General features: G+C 49.3%; 1 protein-coding gene across 2 annotated transcripts in view; it reads left to right on the top strand.

Annotated features, from left to right (window-relative positions):
• TMEM132C (transmembrane protein 132C) overlaps window positions 1-26,318 on the top strand; it is a 1,220,720-nt gene that overhangs the window by 1,152,451 nt on the left and 41,951 nt on the right. For both annotated transcript variants that reach the window (XM_069215371.1, XM_069215372.1), the window contains exon 8: window positions 15,245-15,436. In XM_069215371.1, coding sequence (XP_069071472.1) covers window positions 15,245-15,436 — 192 coding nt within the window. The remainder of the gene's footprint in view (window positions 1-15,244; window positions 15,437-26,318) is intronic.

Here is a 26,318-nt window from a genome sequence, read left to right as displayed (position 1 = left end):
GGCCAAAGTGTGAAAAAAAAAAAAGCATTTGTTCCACGGGTACTACATTACTACTGCTGGAACCGAGCATGGCCCGCGCGATGTACCGCAGTACTCCAGGGGTGGTTGCCACTCAAGCTTTGCTATCATGGTACCAGACAAGCTCCAGCAGGAAGCTTGCACAGTACCACATTACCATACTAGTGAAACTTGAGCACCAGTACCGCAGGAGTACTACAGTACCTTCACAATTTAACAAAATAAAGTGGGGAACCTGGCTGAATAGGATCAAAACATCCGAGGAATCCAGTTAAAAACATCAAAAGTTAACGTGACGCTATAATTAGCTATGGTAATAAATCTTCCATTCCGTTAAAAATCCCAGAAATTCCCTGAAAAATTAAAGATTAAAGTGATGTTACAGTCAGATATAGTAATAAGAGATATTTTCTTAATTTAAAAAAACCTCTAGAAATTAACTGAAAAAACAATGTTTAAAGTGTTGTTATAGGTAGGTGTTGTAACAAGATTAAAACTAGTGTTTTAAAATGGAATAAATGCTAACATTCACCAATGATAGTTGGCTGAGCTCACTATAACTTGCACACCCATGATGCATTGCTCCTGACCCCTCATATTGCATCACTTATGGCATGTTAAATGAGATCATTCAACATTGCTCATTGTGGCACAGCCCTACAGGGTTTGTGGGCTTTGAGTACACCAACACGCTACACCTGGGGTCACGTTTTTATTCACCTTGATGGGATGACCCTCTTAAAGACTTCACATGACCCTCAATTTTAAGTCAAGAGGTTGACAGGTAGACATTTGCTACTGAAAAGACGCCTTCTGGACAACCCTCCACAGTTTGGTAAAATACACAATACACCTTCCCGAGATGGGCACAGTAGCATGCAACCTGCCAGCCGTACTTACAACGCCAGTGTGAAATAAGCCATCCCTAAGGCTGCATTCTATTCATTCAACAATCTGCAGCGCCTCAAAATCTTCAGCAAAGTTCTGAAAATAAACATCCACCTCCTGTGAATGTGCTCCCAACATAGAATCTGTCTATATCAGTGTATTACAACTCTTTACCTTGGGCACGTGCCCAGATATCCACAGGTGGATAACCTTTTGTCAGCAGAAGCTTTGAAGAACTGTGAACAATATAGCTTTCAACATGCTCCAGGGCTCATGCTATTTCCATGCTAAGGACCTACGCACGTATGGTCAGTAACTCTATGCTGTATATGACTATTGTTATCAGTGATGCCATCAATGATGTAATTTAACTTGGTAACAGGTGGCTTCCTCTTTCTATGAGGTCTGTCACATCATTAAAGCTGGGCTATAGATATGGGCTGTCTGCTCTCCTGGGGTCTGACTGTCACAGGATATGTGTTGAATCAGCGAGAGGCTGGCCGGAGAGGGAGAGCTTCATCCTGTGAGGTCTGACTTTCACGGGGATAAATTCTGTGTCAGAGAGAGGCTGTCTTCACAAAACACTCCGTGAAGCCTTTGTGGAGGGGAACTGATCAAACCTTAGGCTGTCTCATCCACTGAGGGTTGACTGTCACAGGACAACCAATCAGCCGGAGAGAGACTAGAGCCTCATCTGAGGTATTATCTGTGAAGTCTGATTGTCACAGGATAAAAGTGGGTCTGAAGGACTGTGCCTGCTCCTCTGATGTCTAACAAGCACAAGATAAGAAATGGGTCTGGAAGCGGCTGCCTCCTTCTCTTGAGCCTGTCTGTCACAGGATACAAGAGGGTCTGAGGAGGCTGCCTCCTCCTGTGAGGTCTGACTGTTACAGGATAAGAGCTGTTCTGAGGAGGTCCTCCTCCTGTGACGTCTGACTGTTACAGGATAAGAGCAGTTCTGAGGAGGTCCCCCTTCTGTGACGTCTGACTGTTACAGGATAAGAGCAGTTCTGAGGAGGTCCCCCTTCTGTGATGCCTGACTGTTACAGGATAAGAGCAGTTCTGAGGAGGTCCCCCTTCTGTGACGTCTGACTGTTACAGGATAGGAGCAGTTCTGAGGAGGCCCCCCTTCTGTGATGCCTGACTGTTACAGGATAAGAGCAGTTCTGGGGAGGCCACCTCTTCCTGTGAAGTCTGACTGTTATAGGATAAGAACAGGTTCTGAGGAGGCCCCCTCCTCTTTTGAGGTCTGACTGTTATAGAATAAGAACAGGTTGCGAGAAGGCCCCCTCCTCCTGTGAAGTCTGACTGTTATACGATAAGAGCAGGTTCTGAGGAGGTCCTCCCCGTGACGTCTGACTGTTATAGGTTAAGATCAGGTTCTGGGGAGACCCCCTCCTCCTGTGAGGTCTGACTGTTATAGAATAAGAACAGGTTGCGAGAAGGCCCCCTCCTCCTGTGACGTCTGACTGTTATAGGTTAAGATCAGGTTATGAGGAGACCCCCTCCTCCTGTGAAGTCTGACTGTTATAGGATAAGAACAGGTTGTGAGGAGACCCCCTCCTCCTGTGAGGTCTGGCTCCTATAGGTCCACCCTCCTGTGACGTCTGACTGTTATAGGTTAAGATCAGGTTGAGGGGATGCCCCCTCCTCCTGTGGAGTCGGGTGGCTTCGACACACACTGATGTTATCTGTGGTTTGTATCCAGACCACAGCTAGACTGGCCATAGGGGACACAGGGAAAGGCCCCACCCAGGGCTGCTTTTAGGTGTTGGTGGACAGAGGAATTGTCAGCCCCGTAGAATACACATAGTTGTCTTGCAGACACATATATATTCCCCGCTTTCTCACACTTCTCTTGGAGACGGTCGAACTAACTCGCTCATTCTCACTCTCTCTACACACGATCACCACAATAGGGAACTCCACTGATGCAGTTCTCCCTTTAGCTTCTAGTTTCCAATGTGTGGGATCTGAGCAGCTCTTAGAAGAGAGCACGAGCCTGCAGCAGTCACCCACATGCACCAGGGCCAGACAAGCCTTGGATCCCACCGGGCGTCTCCCCAGTGGGCTCCAGCCATTAGAGGCCAGTTTTGATATCCCGGGGCTGTTCCTGGTGCCTCTGTCACTTTCCCCAGGTCTCAGATGTTAATTACAACAAGCATTGGAAAGCTTCAAGAGGGGGAGGCGGTGGAGAGAACGTGATCAGAGATAGGAGAGAGTAGACGGAGAACCAGATCAGGAGGACGGGTGTTCTCTCACGTGGCTCTTAGAGCATGGGCCGACCTCCCTCTCCGCATCAGAGAATCCTCATCTCTTCTTGAATTCCACAAGAAGCTGAAGACCTGGCTTTTCAATTAACCAACCTACCAGGGCTGGGCACACACCTGCTCAGGGCCAGGATACCTTCGCTCGTGACTGTGCACTCTACAAATGTAGATCACGTTGACCATATCAAGGAGAGAGATTGCACAAGGAGACGAGGGCAGTGGGCTGCTTTGCATATGTTTGGCGGAGCTGCTTTTGGGCCCCTGGTCTGGCCCTAAAGTGCACCTTTTGCAGAAACTGCATTGAAGGATCCATCATGCATCTTTCGTGGAACTGCCATGGTTCTCTACTTGTTTTACGTGCAGACTGTTTCTTAGAGAGACGTGTGCCTTTCCTCACTTTCCAGGAACGTTCTCTAATAAGCATGTCCACCTCGCGCCATGGAGGGACCTTGAGCTGCAGAAAGCCCCACATCCCAAGCCCTTGGCTTCTGGTGGAGTTCTGGAGGTTGAACACTACTTGTTCTGCTCTACGTTTAAAAGCATCTTAAGTGAAACAGGTCAATAAATGGTCCTGCGGGTACCTGCCGCTGCTTGAGGTGCAGGTTGGAGCCATTACCAGGTCTGAAATCACATCTGACTCCAAGCAGACCCTGGGTGCTGAGAGCCTGACTGCTTCTGAAGGGGTGGGTGGGCAGGTAATGGATGTGTGGGCAGCCTTTCAGGAGTGCAGGCTATTTAACTACAGCAGGGGTTGCACTCTGATCTCCACCTGAGCTATGTTTGTTTAGATAGCTACATTGCCAGCTGAATTCCAATAATTTTTTTGCCCCCTCCCTTTATAAAAAAATCCACGCTGCCCTTAAGGGCTATGGTTCAGTGGTGAGACAGTAGAAAGAGACCGACTTCTTTGGCCTTCCAGTTGTCTTTGCTTAAAATCATGTGAATATAGAAGTTATCTAGAATAATATTAAATTATTCATTTTGTTTGGTGTTGTGCTATGAAGGGTTGAGCTCTGGCTGTGTTGTGCATTATCAGCAGCAGAGCTCTGAGTGAGACTGGGTGATATCATGAACAGCTCTCTGTGTATGTCCAAGTGTTAGCTCTGCTGCTGATAACACCAAGCGCCACCCAGAGCTCTGCTGCTGATAACACCACAGAGCTCTGCTGCTGATAACACCAAGCGCCACCCAGAGCTCTGCTGCTGATAACACCAAGCGACACCCAGAGCTCTGCTGCTGATAACACCAAGCGCCACCCAGAGCTCTGCTGCTGATAACACCAGGCGTCACTCAGAGCTCTGCTGCTGATAATACCAGGCGTCACTCAGAGCTCTGCTGCTGATAATACCAGGCACCACCCAGAGCTCTGCTGCTGATAATACCAGACATCACTCAGAGCTCTGCTGCTGATAATACCAGGCGTCACTCAGAGCTCTGCTGCTGATAATACCAAGCACCACCCAGAGCTCTGCTGCTGATAATACCAAGCACTACCCAGACCTCTGCTGCTGATAATACCAAGCACCACCCAGAGCTCTGCTGCTGATAATACCAGACATCACTCAGAGCTCTGCGCGAACTAATTCTTAGAACTACTCAGAGAACTCACTCAGAGCTCTGCTGCTGAAAACACCTGGGGATACACGTTTAAGGAGACTAAATCCTTCAGAACAATTTTGAATAAAGCTAGTATCTTGGTTACCCCCAAAAATGAAAAGCTGTGTTGGAGCCTTGAAGCCAGAGCCCCATCTCCATGAGTAATGTAGACGTCGTGATTTTGTCTAGAGCTGTATGAAGCGCTTCTGGCCTTGTTTCATCTCCTCCCAGGTGGGCTTTGTGCCAGGCGACCTCTGGAGACACCACTTTCAGGACCTATCACGCACTATGTGGAAAGGACCTTCAGTCAGAGGCATCAGTCCTCTCACTGGAGGCTGAGAAGGCCTTTGACAGAGTGGAGTGGGGATATCTTTTAGAACATGCGCAAGAGCTGGGCTCAGGTGAGAGTTCATATTGAAGGTCCGGCTATGTGACTCTTCGACTGTGAGTGTTCACTGCATTGACTTACTATTGAGGCTGACTAAAATCAATCATAACACTAGACAGAGGTGCCCACTGTCCCCACTCCTGTTTCTGTTGGCCTCGAGACCCTGTCAGTGGACATGACATGGACAACTAACATGCATAGTGCCATCGGCAGTGGAAGCCGTAAAAGAATGTTTGCACGCTGATGACACTTACTTCACTGAGCACCTCCATGCCTGCACTGATGTCTCTCATAGATTCACAATTTTAGGCCTACAGGATAAATTGGGGTAACTGTGAAGCTCTGCTCCAGTCACGTCTCACCACAAAAGGAGCCATTACAGCTTTGGAATAAATTGGGCACAGGCCACTGCGGTGCAAGCCTCCCTCATACACACAATCACTACAGAACGTAGTACCACTGCAAGCTTCATTTGTCCTTCAGCAATTTGAGTTGTAATACTTGATTAATTCTCAGGGAGTACACAATATGACAGGGTTGTGGGGGAGGAGAGGCTGAAGGAATGTTGTGCAGAGAAAGAAGAAACCTAGCAGGAAAGAGAGCTTGTATTACCAGTGTCATCTAGGGATGGTAGGGGGTCCCCGGCAAGGCACCCTGTCTATGCCACTTGGTACATGATGGTTAAAAGGCAAAGGTCTAACTGGCTTCCACGAGAAGATGGAAGAATGAATAGGTGGACATGGGAGTCAATGGATGTGTAGGTGAACAGGCGTGTGTGGGTGAGTTCAAGCAGGAGAGTGAGCTGTTGGGTGAGTAGGGAGTGCCTGTTTGGGTAGATGGGGACCACTCAATGGTTCGATCGATGGTTAGGTCAGCAGATAAATGGGTAGCTGGAGAGATATAAAGGTGCATGAATGAGTGAGAAAGCACATGGCTGAGTATGAGCTAATGGGTGACTGGGTGAGCAGGTTAGTAGACGACTGAGATGCAGATGCAATGGATGAGTAACTAGATGTGAAGGTTATTGTGCAGATGAATAGTGGATGAGTAAATGAATGGAATGTGAATAAATGGAGGATGAGTAGGTACATGTTGGATGAGTAAATGATTGAAGTTGAAAGTTGAGGCATTAGTCGACTTTCGTATGACTAATTGAAAAGTTTAATGGAAGCCTCAATGGATTAGGGAGTGAGTACATACATAGGTGAATGGGATCATGAAGGGATTTGATGAGTGAGGGAGTAAATTCATAGGTGAATGAGTAACTGGATGATGGATGGACAGTCCGTCATCCAGTTGGAACTGTGTATGGATGAGTAGATGCATAAAACCGCTATAAATGAGGGTGCTAGGCTAAATTCCTGTAAATGAGGATATTTAGCATAAATACCTTGCTGTGCTGCCTTACGCCAATGTGGAAGGGCAGAAATGCACCGTATTCATGAAATGCAGTGCATTCCTGTCCTTTCTCCCTGTGCTGGCACCGTTTCAGCAACCTAGCACCAACATAGGCACCCTGGCACCATGGTTGTCAGCAGGATTGTTCTTGTGCAGGAAGGGGCACTTTCTCACACAAAACAATCCTAAGAGGCATTTTCCTCTTTCTATGTCTCCTGCCTAAAAAACAAGGAAAAATAAAAATATTTCTCCTTGTTACGCTTCACCTCAGGAGGCATAAGGTTTTGGCACATCCCAAATTTTACATTGTTTTGTAAATGTGGGGAAGCATCAAAGTCCATGGATGTTGCATGGGAAAACGCACCGCTACGCCCATGGAACGCCTCCCGAGCGCAGAGTAAGGCAACGCAGCGACTTGCGCTGCCTTTCGTTACTCCGTATCTGTGAGCCCATTCAGAGTCATGCAGGTTAGTATTGCGTGGCCTCATAGATATGTTTTTGGAGTCTACGCTGCTGGAGCATCACAGAAAGTGTCGCTCCGCGGCGCACTGTGCTCATAAATATGCCTCTGACAAAAGGAAATTAAATCAGATTGTAGGTGAGGTATACAAAAGGCCAAGGAAGACTGGGTAAGGGAGAGATTGTACATGCAGGTCAGGATGTTTTCAAAGATGGAATCCTGATGAAGGCCCTCTGCACAACGCAAAAAGCAAATGCAAGTCCCACGGCTGACCTCAGCGATCTGCTGCCTCCTTGCACTGCCACAGCTTGCCTGTTTTGGGCACTGAGAATATATTGTTGTGGGAGCCAGAGGGCTTTTTAGGTCTTCAGCCTGAGTGCCTGGGACTGACTGGAGGAATGATTAATGTGTGTGCTCAAGCTGGGTATTTAGGAAACATTAGCACATAGATGTGTGAAAAGACCCTTCCTTTAGTCAGTGCTGAGTTTGTTGAATAAAGTATTTTACACCCCTAGCGCATAAGTGAATAAGGAGGTGGTAAACAGTGTGTAGGTAAGGTATTACCAACTCTCACAAACTGCAGACTTCTCCATCTTGTGGGATGGGTGGAAACAGGTTTACTTTGATAGCAGCATTGTAAGAATAGCCAGCAGAGCTCTTAATGGTCTCTAATAGTTTAATTATGTGGCACTGTAGGGCTAAGTTATGTGGCTCAGGTGACTAAATAACAAGGCAAGTAAATACAAATGCTGCTTCAAGGAAACGCAAATTATTGGACATATTAAGGGCACACATGCGGGATCAGTATTGAGAGATTACAGCGTTATAAAATCATTCACCTGTGATAATCAAAGGACATTTCTTGAATTGAACATTCATCTCTAACAACCAAGGACATGTGTATGAAATATTCACAGTTCAATAACTTGATATTGTCTCAAAGATAATCAGTCATATCTTCTTGTTGGCTACATAAAAATATGTAGGTTTCACATGAAGACAATTACCCGACCCTACTCAAACATGGTGTGTGCTCAGTGAACCACAATATTTCAGGATGGAAACAGAGTCATTCTGCCCACCCTGTCTGAATTACATTTACGTATTTTAGGTTCTTGTTTACTTTGTCAGACTAAAGTTCGTCTCTGAATTCATCCATTTGGAATGTTTACACCATCTGGGAAACATTTCACCTCTTTAAATGCTTCATTATATCATTCAGCAACTGAAAAGTGACCTTTTAATCATTACAAAGTGCATGGTGCTGCAATGAACCTATTTGTTGTGGATTTGGATCATTTGATTGGGTTTAAAAAGAGCAGAGGCATCTGTAAAAGAGATCTTCTGGCGGGTGGGCGGTCACACACTGGGCCACAAATAAACTGGGGGCCACCTGTAAAGTGCAATTGTGAAAACTATTGGCCTCATTTACAAGAATCTGACGCATTGCCGTTGATGCGTCAGATTTCTTGCACTTCCTGCATATCCCCTAACGATGCAATGGATGAGCTGTACTTACAATACAGAGCTCCATGGTGCATGTTTTCACAGATGCGTCAGAAATTCGGACGCATCTGTTGGCACTAAACTCACTCATTGCTGGAGTTGTTTCATTATGCCGACGCAACTCCAGCAGTGCGAGGAGTCTCCCATAGGAAAAAATCTGAGTCGATTTTAACCTCCTCTGAGCAGGCAGTAAAATTTTGAACCAGTGAAGTCACAGAATGAAGCAGTGAAATGTTGTAAATTTCACTGCATCAGTTCTGCATGGCTTTTCCCGTGGGAATGCCTACGCTGCATACATTATATCTGGTGCAGGTATAATGTGACGCAGGGCTTGACAAACTGACGCACTGGGCCACATCCACCCGTTTATAAATATGGAGCAGTGTAGAGCACTGTTAGCTCCACTGCTGCGTCAAAAAAAAATTATTCAGCGGTGGTGCAAAGGGCTTGCAACTGAGGCCCTATATTCGTGTGTGTGTGTAAATCTGTGTGTGCATGTGTGTGTACATATGTTTGTATCTACACATTTATACATACAAAGTCAGATTTATTAAGCTAGCATGTAGGCTTGCTTATTACCTCAAACACTGCTTTGCAGTAAAAGGGAGACAGTCAAAAAAAAGTGCATGGCAAGTGGCAGTGTCTTGTTTTTTGCTGTGTTGCCTCTTGGCACACTTAATAACATCGGTCGTGGAGCTTGGGGAGGCCAGGACAAATACAGCTGGGGCCAGGGTCCCATCTGGCCTCTCTAGTGATGCCATTGATCTAGAATCTGGCAAAGGGGGATTCAGTGGCTGGTGAGACAAATTCATATTTACGTGGAAAATATTGTGACTGCACAATCAAGTTTCTCCAGTGACTCTGAGGAAGGCGCATGCTCTTGGTTTCCAAGCCCCTCTCAGAGCCCATATATACTGTTCATTGAATGTTAAGGTTTCTTTAGTAAGAATTGCTCTGTGGTCTGCTGATTTGGCACAAAGGTACGCTTTGAGCCTGGAGCGGTGTTTTGCAAGCTGCTGACAGACAGCTCCACGGGTGTGTTGTTGAGAGGACCATGTTCCCACTGTGTGTGGATGCGTGTACAATCCACTCTGAGATGGACTCAATGAGGCACTTGAATGGCTAACAAAGGGAGTCCGGGCAGCAGGGACAACAGCATCTATTAATCCAGCAGCGTCATGTTGAGATTAATCAAGGAAAGAGAGAGAGAGACTCCGTATCATGTACGGTGTCATTCACCACTGATCCAAAACAAAGGCTCGACTCAGCAAGGCTTGGAAGTATAATCACACATCAGGAGCAGATTCAGCAGATTCCACTTACATTTTTGTGCCTGATTGACGCAAGGCGTTCTGATATTTCTTTTTAAGGACCATGAATTTCTTGCTCCTGGCAAGAGAGATGCAGATAAAAAAGTACTTGGAAGCATCCACTTTAATCAGAACTGTCCTCCTCCCAGCATGGATACTTGTGCGGTGCCCGTCACATTTTCTGATTATTTTAAGGACAAAGTACATTAGTATAAGTGAGATTTGTAACCCTCTTCGTCCACTTCTCAAAGAGTAGATTTCATCGCTGATGAAGGCTTGTTGCTGAGCCGACTCTCCTCCCAACTGAAGGACAGGGTTTATCATCCTTTGGTTCTCACTTTGGGCTTGGGATAATGTATGTTGAGCCACAGGGCTAGTGATTCCATTGACACCCCTTACTTGTTTACGTCGAGCCATGAACGGGCCCAAAGGTTGGAAGATCCCATATAAGCTTGCCCAACTAGCTCTTGTTTTGGCAAAACATCGGGTGGCCATTCACTGGTTGTGAGAGGGGAATCCACAGGTTCCTTCATGGCTGGGGGGCATTCGGCAGATGGGGGGCGGCAGAGGAGCAGCACCTCAGAATGACCCGATCTGATGATAGGGCTGCTGAGTAGATTGAACTCAGGGCACAATTATTAGATCATTTCACCAGGGATGTAAATTTAACTTCCAGGAGTGATTCAGATGTAGAGGAGTGATGAGATACAGGGTCAATACCGCAAGTAGCCATGTGACAACCAGGTGAGATAATGTGATTGTTAGAAATGGGGTCTTTGATTGGCAGTCAGGTTACCCCTGTCCAAGCAAGGACCCTCACTCTAGTCAGGGTAAGTCACACACAATCCAAATTATCCTGTGCCTACCCTCTGGTAGTTTGGCACTGAGCAGTCACGCTTAACTTAGAAGGCATTGTGTAAAGTATTTGTGCAATACATCATGCAATAACCCAGTATAGCACCACAAAAATACACCACACAGTGTTTAGAAAAATATTTAATATTTATCTGGTAAAATGCAGGTCAAAACGATTAAGTTGCAATAAGTATATGTTGAGATATCACTGTAAAAGTGATATAAAGTGTCTTTTAAAAAGCAACAAATGCCTCTTTCAAGCACAAAGTACCTGGTTCGCGTTCAAAATCTCCACAAAAAACCACAGAGGAGGAGATGTGTGGATAACCGGAAGGTGTGCGTCGATTTCTCGGGCCGCACACGGCGATGCATCGTTTAGTTTTCACGCAGGGACGGCTGTGCATTAATTTCCGGCACTCGGTCGTGGATCCTCTTTGGGTTACGGGGTTTTTGGACGCCCCGGGGAAGATGTGTGGATTTCCGGCACTGACAGGATGAAGTCACAGGGGTGCGTCAATCGAGTGGGCGTTGCGTGGAAATTCTTACGCACGGCAGGCACTGCGTCGATTCCTCTCTGGAAGTCAGACTGCGTTGTTCCGGGTTGGCTGTGCGTCAATCCAAGGGGCCGTGCATCAAATTTCCAGTCGCTGCACTGGCACTGCATTGTTCTCCTCATTGCGAAGTCGGGATGCGTTGTTCCGGTTTGCCGTGTGGTGAAATTTTCACTGCGGTGCAGGCTGTGTGTCGTTTCTGGCAGGCTGTGCATCGATTGTCGCCGCACAAGGAGTCCTTCTTGTAGAGATGAAGTCTTTTTGGTCTTGAGACTTCCGGGAACAGGAGGCAAGCTCTATCCAAGCCCTTGGAGAGCACTTCTCACCACAGCCAGAGAGCAGCAAGGCAGAAGGGCAACAGCAAGACAGCAGTCCTTCACAGAAAGCAGTCAGGTGAGTCCTTTGGGCAGCCAGGCAGTTCTTGGAAGGATGCAGGTTCTGGTTACAAGTTTCTTCTCCTGGAAGTGTCTGAGTTGGAAGGGGCAGAGGCCCTGTTTAAAAACCCAAATGTGCCTTTGAAGTGGGAGAGAATTCAAAGAGTGGCTTGGAAGTGCACAAGGTCCCCTTTCAGTTCAATCCTGTCTGCCAGAGTCCCAGTAGGGGGTGTGGCAGTCCCTTGTGTGAGGGCAGGCCCTCCACCCTCCAAGCCCAGGAAGACCCAATCAAAATGCAGATGTATGCACGTGAGGCTGAGAACCATGTGTTTGGGGTGTGTCTGAGTGAATGCACAAGGAGCTGTCAACTAAACCCAGCCAGACGTGGATTGTAAGGCACAGAAGGATTTAAGTGCAGATAAACACTCACTTTCTAAAAGGGGCATTTCAAAAATAGCAATATTAAATCCAACTTCACCAGTCAGCAGGATTTTGTATCACCATTCTGGCCATACTAAATATGACCTTCCTACTTATTTCAGATCAGCAGCTACTGCTCAAACAGTATATGAGGGTAGCCCCAATGTTAGCCTATGAAGGGGGCAGGCCTCACAGCAGTATAAAAACGAATTTAGGATGTTTTTCACTACCAGGACATGTAAACTACACAGGTACATTTCTTGCCTTTTGCCTACACATCACCCTGCCCTATGGGTTACCTAGGGCATACCGTAGGGGTGACTTATATGTAGAAAAAGGGGAGTTTTAGGCTTGGCAAGTACTTTTAAATGCCAAGTCGAACTGGCAGTGAAACTGCACACACACAGGTCTTGCAATGGCAGGTCTGAGACATGGTCAAGGAGCTACTTAAGTGGGTGGCACAATCAGTGCTGCAGGCCCAATATTAGCATTTAATCTACAGGCCCTGGACACATATAGTGCACTTTACTAGGGACGTATAAGTACAATAATTAATCCAATTGGGTATGATCCAATGTTATCATGTTTAAAGGGAGAGAGCACATGCACTTTAGCACTGGTTAGCAATGGTAAAGTGTGCAGAGTCTTAAAACCAGCAAAACAGTATCTAAAAAGTGGAGGGAGGCAGGCAAAAAGTTAGCGGTGACCACCCTAAGGCTGTCAGGTCTAACCGTGATGCTTTCTCCTTGTCCCATCGCTCATGGTGTTGATTCCTTCACTGACCTACGATATATGCTCTATACTGCTGTGAAGCTGTTTGCCACTTCCAAGGTGTTCATGTAAGGAGCCGTCAAAAATATGTATAACTGTAGACACATAGGCGGTCATTCTGACCTTGGCGGACGGCGGAGGCCGTCCACCAAGGTACCGCCGTCAGAACACCGCACCGCGGTCAAAAGACCGCGGCGGTGATTCTGAGATTTGCCCGGGGCTGGCGGGCGGCCGCCAAAAGACCGCCCGCCAGCCCGGGGCAAATCAACCTTCCCACTAGGATGCCGGCTCAGAATTGAGCCGGCGGAGTGGGAAGGTGCGACGGGTGCAGTTGCACCCGTCGCGTATTTCAGTGTCTGCTAAGCAGACACTGAAATACGTTGTGGGGCCCTCTTACGGGGGCCCCTGCCGTGCCCATGCCATTGGCATGGGCACGGCAGGGGCCCCCAGGGGCCCCGCGGCACCCCCTACCGCCATCCTGTTCCTGGCGGGCGAACCGCCAGGAACAGGATGGCGGTAGGGGGTGTCAGAATCCCCATGGCGGCGGAGCGCGCTCCGCCGCCATGGAGGATTCTGATGGGCAGCGGAAAGTCGGCGGTACACCGCCGGCTTTCCGCTTCTGGCCGCGGCTGTACCGCCGCGGTCAGAATGCCCGGCGGAGCACCGCCGGCCTGTTGGCGGTGCTACCGCCAACCTCCGCCATGGCGGTAATTACCGCCGGGGTCAGAATGACCCCCATAATGTGCTTCTATCAACCTGCACTGAATGTTTTGTTGTAAGGTTTAAACAAAATCAATGAAATACAATTTTAAAAAACGCATGCTGATTATTAACTCAGAGAAATGTACCAGAATGTTGGTCCTTCCTCTCTTTCCCCACCGCCCGTATCCCTGCTGGATGTTTTTTTATTGAAAAGCAGTCATAGACATGGTGGTCTGCTGTCTGCAGCAGGCCACCATCCCTGTCAGGGTCGCCATTCTCAAGGGGGGTCGCAGATTGCGACCCACCTCATGAATATTCATGAGGTGGGCATTTGCGACACCCTTGCGAATCGCAGATGGTGTCAGGGACACCATCCTACATTCGGATTTGCGACTTGCAAATAGCGAGTCGCTGTGACTCGCAATTTGCGGGTCACTAATCTGAACCTACCTACATGTGGCCCCTAGTTCCGTCTATGGGCCTCTCGCTTTGCCCGCTGCTGGGGTTAAGACATCCAAGTTGGTTGCCTCCTGTCTGCCTCTGCTTAGTCTTCTCCTGGCCTGGAGGCACATGGCTAAGACATTTTGCCCGCCTCCCACCTTCCTGCTTAGCTTCTGCCTAGGCTTGTGGCACGTGGTTTGGTTGTCCTAACCTGCGAACCTCTCTATGCACCTCCAGCCGGCTTAAGGTATAAAGGGTTGGCTGCCTTCTGTTTGTCTCTGGTTTTCCAGTATGATCTCTGGATGAGTTTGTGGCACGTGGCTTGGTTGATCAATTCTGTTCACAAGCCTTTCGGTTTGCTTGAGGCACATGGGTTGATTACACTAGTCATATTCCAGGGACTGTCCATATGGCTCCTGGCAGGATTGGGACACATGGTATGATGCCCCCATTTCTGTAGCCAAGCTTTCCGCTCAGTCTGCTGCTTGGCTTGGGACACATACATGTGTTGCCCTGTTTTTGGCCCCTTACCTTCCTGTTTTTTTCTGAATATTGTGATGTTTTGGGTTGGTGTTGTCAGAGTCCCTGCTGGGCTTTCAGCAATGGTTAAGTTTCTCTTCCAAGTATGACTTTTGCATCATTGTTGCCACACAAGTGATGAATAGGTGGTTTCTGCTTCTTGGATCTTGAAACCAATCATCCAACAGAGTGCTCGACTTAGATCTTGGCGGATGAGTTACTCCATCACAATGGTGACAGATATCCCATTTCCTGAAATCTAACTCCCATAGGAGTAACTCGTCCGCCAAGATCTAAATCCAGCAGACTCTTCCTCTCCGTGTGTGGGCCATGGCCAAAAGAGGGAAGGCACCTGTCAGGGGACATGTGACACGAGTCCCATGCATCAGAAATGTATCCGATCAATCAAGATGACAACACGGAGACCAGGGTGTCCCATATCCAGTACACCCAGGGCTTATAGCAGCACAGTCTGACTGTTGCTGCCTCCTGGTCTTTGGTGAGATGTGCCAGGCTACCTTTACTACAACTGAATGTTGTGTCGGTGTCCGGAGGAGTTTAATACAGTATCTTCTGCTTGTTTTGGTGTGTGACTCTCTCAATCTCAAAGTGTGCTTTCTGTGCTGGCTTTTCATTGTCTACAGCTCAATTACTGCAGGTTTCTGTGTGTTTACCATTACCAGGACACAGATGCTCAGAATGAAGACAATACAATGACAAGGTAAAATTCCTGTTCACTACTTTTTTCCTAATCATTCCTTTGTTTTTCCACTGAAGGTGCTGTCTCCTCTTTCGGACTCCATTCTTGCTGAGAAGACAGTGACCGTGGTGGAGGATAAAGTGGCCATCACTGACCTGGGAGTGCAGCTGGTGGCTGGGCTGTCTCTGTTCCTTCAGCCAGGTGCCGGAAGTAAGAAGGTTATCGTCTCGACAACCGTGGCCCAGGAGCTCCTTCACGCGCCTCAGCAGGTACCGTGAGATGGGTGGGAGAGGTTTGGACGTGTGGTGGTTCATGCAGGTTCATGCAGGTTGCAAGGTTTGCATGGGAGGGGAGATGCGCTGGTGGGAAGGTGTTTCCGCAGCAGGTCCTGCAGCACTGGAGAGACAGCTGGTACCTTGGCGTCTAGTGCAGGCGGTCTATGGGTGAGAGTTCTACCTCCATGAATGAGTGAATCAGACAGTTCCTGATGGGCTGGCCTGGCAGATCAGTGAGTGAGCTGGATTTATAGCAGTTTGTGGGCCTGTTTTATAGCCAGGTGGGCTGGTTTTTACAGTTGACTGATATTACCACACGCAGTACCTGTAGCAAACGCAAATGCATGCAGCCTTCCATTCATTGCAAAATACCCCTGCAACGTGTCTTTACAAGTTAAAAACTGACCTGATCTACAAACTTGGCCACATTGTTAGCTCTGTGGTTCTCTAATGTGGGGCACCTTTCTTCCGGTGCCTGGTTCTATGTTCTGTCCCAGTCTGACCGAGGGCGGAGCATAGTGGAAGCTTGCACAGACGGGGCAGGGTCACTCCGGTGTAGGGCTGCCTCCCCAGGGCCACCTCCGATGTGGCAGATGCAATTACAAAGGTGAAGTTACATGCTACATGATCTGACGTTTGCAGGTTTCTCCTGCCTAAATGTACTGGGGAAGGAGGCCAAGGAAACAAGGCAAAGCCTGCAGAGTTCAGTGTGTTAAAGACCAGTTCCACATGCTAAGCCTTGTTTTCTTTTTGAGAACTCAGAATCGGAGGGAGTTACACACATGGTAAATACCTCACTGAGGGGAGGTGGTATTTGCCACTTATAGTTAATACCCAACCCTATTCCAACCTTCTTCTTGTTATTTATTGGTATAAATATTGTGAGGTCAATGCATTGGTGCCCCGGTATCAAACATGGCTTATGCAGCTTTGGAATTAAACTACAGCAATCAGTGGACTGATGCATAAGGAGGTATTGTGGGAGGGTGCGTCAGCACCGGGGCCCCTGCTTCGGTTCTCTACCTGAAGAAGCAGGAAGGTGGTCACTGATGAGATCACTACACCCACACTTGTCAGAAGCTTGAGGAAGACCTCCGCATCTGGGCCCCAGTCTCTGGAAAGCTTCTTATCGCGAGAACTCTTCGTCACTCAGCAGCCATGCGCAATGTCCTGCTTGGTACCAGTGGCGTCTTCCCAACGCCACCGCAGAGCAAGTGTAACTCCCTCCTGATGCACCATGCATCTGAGAAAGAGTCTCTTGATTGCATGTGTTTGGATCACATCCATGGAAGCCCCTCTCTTGCCCCAGTGGCGAAGAAAAGAGATCTTATAATGAGGATCCCTGAGAGGATTGTCTGACTCGATCTAATGACACTCACGAGTTTCCAACTCTTCCTTTCAGGGTTCTTAACCCAAACCTTTTACATCATTGGGCCTTTGTTCACCGGGAGACCACATAGCCAGATGGAGTAGCGCAGGCGTTTCTTCCTGTCCAAGGACCCCTTGAGTTCCTCACAGGCTTGTCGCGTTCCAGGGAAGTGGTCTGTCTGGGTGTAGCATTTTTAAATTAATAAAAAATAAAAATAAACACCGCCGCAATGCTCCATCCGCTTCTCTGCTGCAGGCAGAGGCTCCCAGCCTGCCCTGCTCCAATCGTGGCGCTGCTCAGAACCGCGCCAGGATTGGCTGGGAGATCCCAGCTATGGCTATCCCAGGCAGACTGGGAGCCTGTGCCTGCTCTCTCCAGCCCGGCAACTCAGTGCCGGGCTGGAGACACCCTGCTACGCATGAGTGGCCGGCCCAAGACGCCCAACCAAACATACATGCACAATGAGGGGCAGGGCTGTGCACTCCCCTCAGTGCTCGTCACAGCCCGTGGCCCCACCCCTTTGACTAAAAACCGATAATAAACATAGCTTATTATAATTTTTTAGTAAAAGGTTTGCTGCTTGCGGGCAACGCTCCTCCGCCCTGCACCCCGGACCCTGGGAGACCAGCATTCGACCTCCGTACCAGGGAGGGAGGGCTTGTGCGTGTACTTCCAGTAGGATGGGTGGACAGGGAGGGGCCAATCATTTCTACTGACCTCACAACACACCTGGAAACAACAGCCAACCCTGAACAAGGTAACACTTTTAAAGGGCCAGCCAGTGAATGAGGTCACAGTGGGGCTCAGAGCCAGAGCTGAGTCATGAGACAAAGGAAGGTTCCGGAAGCCTATTGTTGTTGATTTTAGAGAAGCAGGAGTGGGCAAAGAGTGTTTTTTTTATCCGCACACAAGGGCCTCTTCTATTAACTGCTTCTTGGGAATGGTCCACTGTAAAGAAGGTATAGTTTACTGTAAAAAATATATATATACATCTCATAACAATTCATGTATTTTTGCATAAACATACCCCTAGTTTCATATTAGTCCCCGTGCAGGATATTATTGTAGAAACCACATGAGGAGGTGAGCACCTGACGTGTCTAATTAGTAATTGATAAACCTCAGCATTTATCACAGATTTAAGGCACAGTCCACTGGGGTCAAACTGGAGACCGCACCAGCACTGCATTAAAGGCTCATCTGTGTCTCGTTTACTCGTGAACAATGACAGACAGGAGTCAAACTGGAGACCACACGGGCACTGCATTAGAGGCTCAGCTGTGCCTCATTTACTTGTGAACAGTGACAGACAGGGTCTAACTGGAGACCGCAGCGGCACTGCATTAGAGGCTCAGCTGTGTCTCGTTTACTCGTGAACAGTGACAGACAGGAGTCAAACTGGAGACCACACGGGCACTGCATTAGAGGCTCAGCTGTGCCTTATTTACTTGTGAACAGTGACAGACAGGGTCTAACTGGAGACCACACCGGCACTGCATTAGAGGCTCAACTGTGCCTCGTTTACTCGTGAACAGTGACAGACAGGAGTCAAACTGGAGACCACACGGGCACTGCATTAGAGGCTCAGCTGTGCCTCATTTACTTGTGAACAGTGACAGACAGGGTCTAACTGGAGACCGCACCGGCACTGCATTAGAGGCTCAGCTGTGCCTCGTTTACTCATGAACAATGACAGACAGGGTCTAACTGGAGACCACACGGGCACTGCATTAGAGGCTCAGCTGTGCCTCATTTACTCATGAACAGTGACAGACAGGAGTCAAACTGGAGACCACAACAGCACTGCATTAGAGGCTCAGCTGTGCCTCGTTTACTAGTGAACAATGACAGACAGGGTCTAACTGGAGACCACACGGGCACTGCATTAGAGGCTCAGCTGTGCCTCGTTTACTCGTGAACAGTGACAGACAGGGTCTAACTGGAGACCAGACGGGCACTGCATTAGAGGCTCAACTGTGTCTTGTTTACTCGTGAACAGTGACAGACAGGAGTCAAACTGGAGACCAGACGGGCACTGCACTAGAGGCTCATCTGTGTCTCGTTTACTAGTGAACAGTAACAGACAGGAGTCAAACTGGAGACCAGACGGGCACTGCACTAGAGGCTCAGCTGTGTCTCGTTTACTCATGAACAGTGACAGACAGGAGTCAAACTGGAGACCACACCAGCACTGCACTAGAGGCTCATCTGTGTCTCGTTTACTCGTGAACAGTGACAGACAGGAGTCAAACTGGAGACCAGACGGGCACTGCACTAGAGGCTCATCTGTGTCTCGTTTACTCGTGAACAGTGACAGACAGGAGTCAAACTGGAGACCAGACGGGCACTGCACTAGAGGCTCAGCTGTGTCTCGTTTACTCGTGAACAGTGACAGACAGGAGTCAAACTGGAGACCACACGGGCACTGCACTAGAGGCTCAGCTGTGCCTCGTTTACTCATGAACAATGACAGACAGGGTCTAACTGGAGACCACACGGGCACTGCATTAGAGGCTCAGCTGTGCCTCGTTTACTCGTGAACAGTGACAGACAGGAGTCAAACTGGAGACCAGACGGGCACTGCACTAGAGGCTCATCTGTGTCTCGTTTACTCGTGAACAATGACAGACAGGGTCTAACTGGAGACCACACGGGCACTGCATTAGAGGCTCAGCTGTGCCTCGTTTACTCGTGAACAGTGACAGACAGGAGTCAAACTGGAGACCACACGGGCACTGCACTAGAGGCTCATCTGTGTCTCGTTTACCCGTGAACAATGACAGACAGGGTCTAACTGGAGACCACACGGGCACTGCTTTAGAGGCACATCTATGCCTCGTTTACTCATGAACAGTGACAGACAGGAGGCAAACTGGGGACCACACCGGCACTGCATTAGAGGCTCAGCTGTGCCTCGTTTACTCGTGAACAGTGACAGACAGGAGTCAAACTGGAGACCACACCGGCACTGCATTAGAGGCTCACCTGTGCCTCGTTTACTCGTGAACAGTGACAGACAGGGTCAAACTGGAGACCACACGGGCACTGCATTAGACGCTCATCTGTGCCTCGTTTAATCATGAACAATGACAGCCAGGGTCTAACTGGAGACCACATGGGCACTGCATTAGAGGCTCAGCTGTGCCTCATTTACTTGTGAACAGTGACAAACAGGGTTTAACTGGAGACCGCACCAGCACTGCATTAGAGGCTCAGCTGTACCTCGTTTACTCGTGAACAGTGACAAACAGGAGTCAAACTGGAGACCACAGGGGCACTGCACTAGAGGCTCATCTGTGTCTCGTTTACTTGTGAACAGTGACAGACAGGGTCTAACTGGAGACCACACGGGCACTGCATTAGAGTCTCATTTGTGCCTCATTTACTCGTGAACAGTGACAGACAGGAGTCAAACTGGAGACCACAGGGGCACTGCACTAGAGGCTCATCTGTGTCTCGTTTACTCGTGAACAATGACAGACAGGGTCTAACTGGAGACCACACGGGCACTGCACTAGAGGCTCATCTGTGCCTCATTTACTTGTGAACAATGACAGACAGGGTCTAACTGGAGACCACACGGGCACTGCATTAGAGGCTCAGCTGTGCCTTGTTTACTCATGAACAATGACAGACAGGGTCTAACTGGAGACCACACGGGCACTGCATTAAAGGCTCATCTGTGTCTCGTTTACTCGTGAACAATGACAGATGGGGGTCACACTGGAGACCACACGGGCACTGCACTAGAGGCTCATCTGTGTCTTGTTTACTCGTGAACAGTGACAGACAGGGTCTAACTGGAGACCACAGGGGCACTGCATTAGAGGCTCAGCTGTGCCTCATTTACTCGTGAACAATGACAGACAGGGTCTAACTGGAGACCACACCAGCACTGCATTAGAGGCTCATCTATGCCTCGTTTACTCGTGAACAGTGACAGACAGGAGGCAAACTGGAGACCACATTGGCACTGCATTAGAGGCTCATCTGTGGCTCGTTTACTCGTGAACAGTGACAGACAGGAGTCAAACTGGAGACCACACCGGCACTGCATTAGAGGCTCAGCTGTGCCTCATTTACTTGTGAACAGTGACAGACAGGAGTCAAACTGGAGACCACACCGGCACTGCATTAGAGGCTCATCTGTGCCTTGTTTACTCATGAACAATGACACACAGGGTCTAACTGGAGACCACAAGGGCACTGCATTAGAGGCTCAGCTGTGCCTCGTTTACTCGTGAACAGTGACAGACAGGAGTCAAACTGAAGACCACACAGGCACTCCACTAGAGGCTCAGTTGTGCCTCATTTACTTGTGAACAATGACAGGGTCAAACTGGAGACCACACGTGCACTGCATTAGAGGCTCATCAGTGGCTCGTTTACTCGTGAACAGTGACAGACAGGAGTCAAACTGGAGACCACACCGGCACTGCATTAGAGGCTCAGCTGTGCCTCATTTACTTGTGAACAGTGACAGACAGGAGTCAAACTGGAGACCACACCGGCACTGCATTAGAGGCTCAGCTGTGCCTCCTTTACTCGTGAACAGTGACAGACAGGGTTTAACTGGAGACCGCACCGGCACTGCATTAGAGCCTCATCTGTGCCTCGTTTACTCGTGAACAGTGACAGACAGGAGGCAAACTGGAGACCACACGGGCACTGCATTAGAGGCTCATCTGTGCCTTGCTTACTCATGAACAGTGACAGACAGGAGTCAAACTGGAGACCACACCGGCACTGCATTAGAGGCTCATCTGTGCCTCGTTTACTCGTGAACAGTGACAGACAGGAGTCAAACTGGAGACCACACCGGCACTGCATTAGAGGCTCATCTGTGCCTCGTTTACTCGTGAACAGTGACAGACAGGAGTCAAACTGGAGACCACACCGGCACTGCATTAGAGGCTCAGCTGTGCCTTGTTTACTCGTGAACAGTGACAGACAGTAGTCAAACTGGAGACCACACGGGCACTGCATTAGAGGCTCAGCTGTGCCTCGTTTACTCGTGAACAGTGACAGACAGGAGTCAAACTGGAGACCACACAGGCACTGCATTAGAGACTCATCTGTGCCTCGTTTACTCATGAACAATGACAGACAGGGTCTAACTGGAGACCACACGGGCACTGCATTAGAGGCTCAGCTGTGCCTCGTTTACTCATGAACAGTGACAGACAGGAGTCAAACTGGGGACCACACCAGCACTGCATTAGAGGCTCATCTGTGCCTTGTTTACTCATGAATAGTGACAGACAGGAGTCAAACTGGAGATCACACCGGCATTGCATTAGAGGCTCAGCTGTGCCTCGTTTACTCGTGAACAGTGACAGACAGAAGGCAAACTGGAGACCACACGGGCACTGCACTAGAGGCTCAGCTGTGCCTCATTTACTCGTGAACAGTGACAGACAGGAGGCAAACTGGAGACCACTTTGGCACTGCATTAGAGGCTCATCTGTGCCTTGTTTACTCATGAACAATGACAGCCAGGGTCTAACTGGAGACCAGACAGGCACTGCACTAGAGGCTCATCTGTGTCTCGTTTACTCGTGAACAGTAACAGACAGGAGTCAAACTGGAGACCAGACGGGCACTGCACTAGAGGCTCATCTGTGTCTCGTTTACTCATGAACAGTGACAGACAGGAGTCAAACTGGAGACCACACCAGCACTGCACTAGAGGCTCATCTGTGTCTCTTTTACTCGTGAACAGTGACAGACAGGAGTCAAACTGGAGACCAGACGGGCACTGCACTAGAGGCTCATCTGTGTCTCGTTTACTCGTGAACAGTGACAGACAGGAGTCAAACTGGAGACCAGACGGGCACTGCACTAGAGGCTCAGCTGTGTCTCGTTTACTCGTGAACAGTGACAGACAGGAGTCAAACTGGAGACCACACGGGCACTGCACTAGAGGCTCAGCTGTGCCTCGTTTACTCATGAACAATGACAGACAGGGTCTAACTGGAGACCACACGGGCACTGCATTAGAGGCTCAGCTGTGCCTCGTTTACTCGTGAACAGTGACAGACAGGAGTCAAACTGGAGACCAGACGGGCACTGCACTAGAGGCTCATCTGTGTCTCGTTTACTCGTGAACAATGACAGACAGGGTCTAACTGGAGACCACACGGGCACTGCATTAGAGGCTCAGCTGTGCCTCGTTTACTCGTGAACAGTGACAGACAGGAGTCAAACTGGAGACCACACGGGCACTGCACTAGAGGCTCATCTGTGTCTCGTTTACTCGTGAACAATGACAGACAGGGTCTAACTGGAGACCACACGGGCACTGCTTTAGAGGCACATCTATGCCTCGTTTACTCATGAACAGTGACAGACAGGAGGCAAACTGGGGACCACACCGCCACTGCATTAGAGGCTCAGCTGTGCCTCCTTTACTCGTGAACAGTGACAGACAGGGTCAAACTGGAGACCACACGGGCACTGCATTAGAGGCTCATCTGTGCCTCGTTTACTCATGAACAATGACAGCCAGGGTCTAACTGGAGACCACATGGGCACTGCATTAGAGGCTCAGCTGTGCTTCATTTACTCGTGAACAGTGACAGACAGGGTTTAACTGGAGACCGCACCAGCACTGCATTAGAGGCTCAGCTGTGCCTCGTTTACTCGTGAACAGTGACAAACAGGAGTCAAACTGGAGACCACAGGGGCACTGCACTAGAGGCTCAGCTGTGTCTCGTTTACTCGTGAACAGTGACAGACAGGGTCTAACTGGAGACCACACGGGCACTGCACTAGAGGCTCATCTGTGTCTCGTTTACTCGTGAACAGTGACAGACAGGGTCTAACTGGAGACCACACGGGCACTGCATTAGAGGCTCAGCTGTGCCTCATTTACTTGTGAACAGTGACAGACAGCAGTCAAACTGGAGACCACACCGGCACTGCATTAGAGGCTCAGCTGTGCCTCCTTTACTCGTGAACAGTGACAGACAGGGTTTAACTGGAGACCGCACCGGCACTGCATTAGAGGCTCATCTGTGCCTCGTTTACTCGTGAACAGTGACAGACAGGAGGCAAACTGGAGACCACACGGGCACTGCATTAGAGGCTCATCTGTGCCTTGCTTACTCGTGAACAGTGACAGACAGGAGTCAAACTGGAGACCACACCGGCACTGCATTAGAGGCTCATCTGTGCCTCGTTTACTCGTGAACAGTGACAGACAGGAGTCAAACTGGAGACCACACCGGCACTGCATTAGAGGCTCAGCTGTGCCTCATTTACTTGTGAACAGTGACAGACAGCAGTCAAACTGGAGACCACACCGGCACTGCATTAGAGGCTCAGCTGTGCCTCCTTTACTCGTGAACAGTGACAGACAGGGTTTAACTGGAGACCGCACCGGCACTGCATTAGAGGCTCATCTGTGCCTCGTTTACTCGTGAACAGTGACAGACAGGAGGCAAACTGGAGACCACACGGGCACTGCATTAGAGGCTCATCTGTGCCTTGCTTACTCGTGAACAGTGACAGACAGGAGTCAAACTGGAGACCACACCGGCACTGCATTAGAGGCTCATCTGTGCCTCGTTTACTCGTGAACAGTGACAGACAGGAGTCAAACTGGAGACCACACCGGCACTGCATTAGAGGCTCAGCTGTGCCTCATTTACTTGTGAACAGTGACAGACAGGAGTCAAACTGGAGACCACACCGGCACTGCATTAGAGGCTCATCTGTGCCTTGTTTACTCATGAACAATGACACACAGGGTCTAACTGGAGACCACAAGGGCACTGCATTAGAGGCTCAGCTGTGCCTCGTTTACTCGTGAACAGTGACAGACAGGAGTCAAACTGAAGACCACACAGGCACTCCACTAGAGGCTCAGCTGTGCCTCATTTACTTGTGAACAATGACAGGGTCAAACTGGAGACCACACGGGCACTGCATTAGAGGCTCATCAGTGGCTCGTTTACTCGTGAACAGTGACAGACAGGAGTCAAACTGGAGACCACACCGGCACTGCATTAGAGGCTCAGCTGTGCCTCATTTACTTGTGAACAGTGACAGACAGGAGTCAAACTGGAGACCACACCGGCACTGCATTAGAGGCTCAGCTGTGCCTCCTTTACTCGTGAACAGTGACAGACAGGGTTTAACTGGAGACCGCACCGGCACTGCATTAGAGCCTCATCTGTGCCTCGTTTACTCGTGAACAGTGACAGACAGGAGGCAAACTGGAGACCACACGGGCACTGCATTAGAGGCTCATCTGTGCCTTGCTTACTCATGAACAGTGACAGACAGGAGTCAAACTGGAGACCACACCGGCACTGCATTAGAGGCTCATCTGTGCCTCGTTTACTCGTGAACAGTGACAGACAGGAGTCAAACTGGAGACCACACCGGCACTGCATTAGAGGCTCAGCTGTGCCTCGTTTACTCGTGAACAGTGACAGACAGGAGTCAAACTGGAGACCACACCGGCACTGCATTAGAGGCTCAGCTGTGCCTCGTTTACTCGTGAACAGTGACAGACAGGAGTCAAACTGGAGACCACACGGGCACTGCATTAGAGGCTCAGCTGTGCCTCGTTTACTCGTGAACAGTGACAGACAGGAGTCAAACTGGAGACCACACAGGCACTGCATTAGAGACTCATCTGTGCCTCGTTTACTCATGAACAATGACAGACAGGGTCTAACTGGAGACCACACGGGCACTGCATTAGAGGCTCAGCTGTGCCTCGTTTACTCATGAACAGTGACAGACAGGAGTCAAACTGGGGACCACACCAGCACTGCATTAGAGGCTTATCTGTGCCTTGTTTACTCATGAATAGTGACAGACAGGAGTCAAACTGGAGATCACACCGGCATTGCATTAGAGGCTCAGCTGTGCCTCGTTTACTCGTGAACAGTGACAGACAGAAGGCAAACTGGAGACCACACGGGCACTGCACTAGAGGCTCAGCTGTGCCTCATTTACTCGTGAACAGTGACAGACAGGAGGCAAACTGGAGACCACTTTGGCACTGCATTACAGGCTCATCTGTGCCTTGTTTACTCATGAACAATGACAGCCAGGGTCTAACTGGAGACCACACAGCACTGCACTAGAGGCTCATCTGTGTCTCGTTTACTCGTGAACAGTGACAGACAGGGTCTAACTGGAGACCACACGGGCACTGCATTAGAGGCTCATCTGTGTCTCGTTTACTCGTGAACAGTGACAGACAGGAGTCAAACTGGAGACCAGACGGGCACTGCACTAGAGGCTCATCTGTGTCTCGTTTACTCGTGAACAGTAACAGACAGGAGTCAAACTGGAGACCAGACGGGCACTGCACTAGAGGCTCAGCTGTGTCTCGTTTACTCATGAACAGTGACAGACAGGAGTCAAACTGGAGACCACACCAGCACTGCACTAGAGGCTCATCTGTGTCTCGTTTACTCGTGAACAGTGACAGACAGGAGTCAAACTGGAGACCAGACGGGCACTGCACTAGAGGCTCATCTGTGTCTC

Source organism: Pleurodeles waltl, chromosome 11, assembly GCF_031143425.1.
Source record: "Pleurodeles waltl isolate 20211129_DDA chromosome 11, aPleWal1.hap1.20221129, whole genome shotgun sequence".
NCBI lineage: Eukaryota > Metazoa > Chordata > Amphibia > Caudata > Salamandridae > Pleurodeles > Pleurodeles waltl.
The sequence above is the reverse complement of the archived record's forward strand: the minus strand, read 5'-3'. Positions and strand labels throughout refer to the sequence as shown.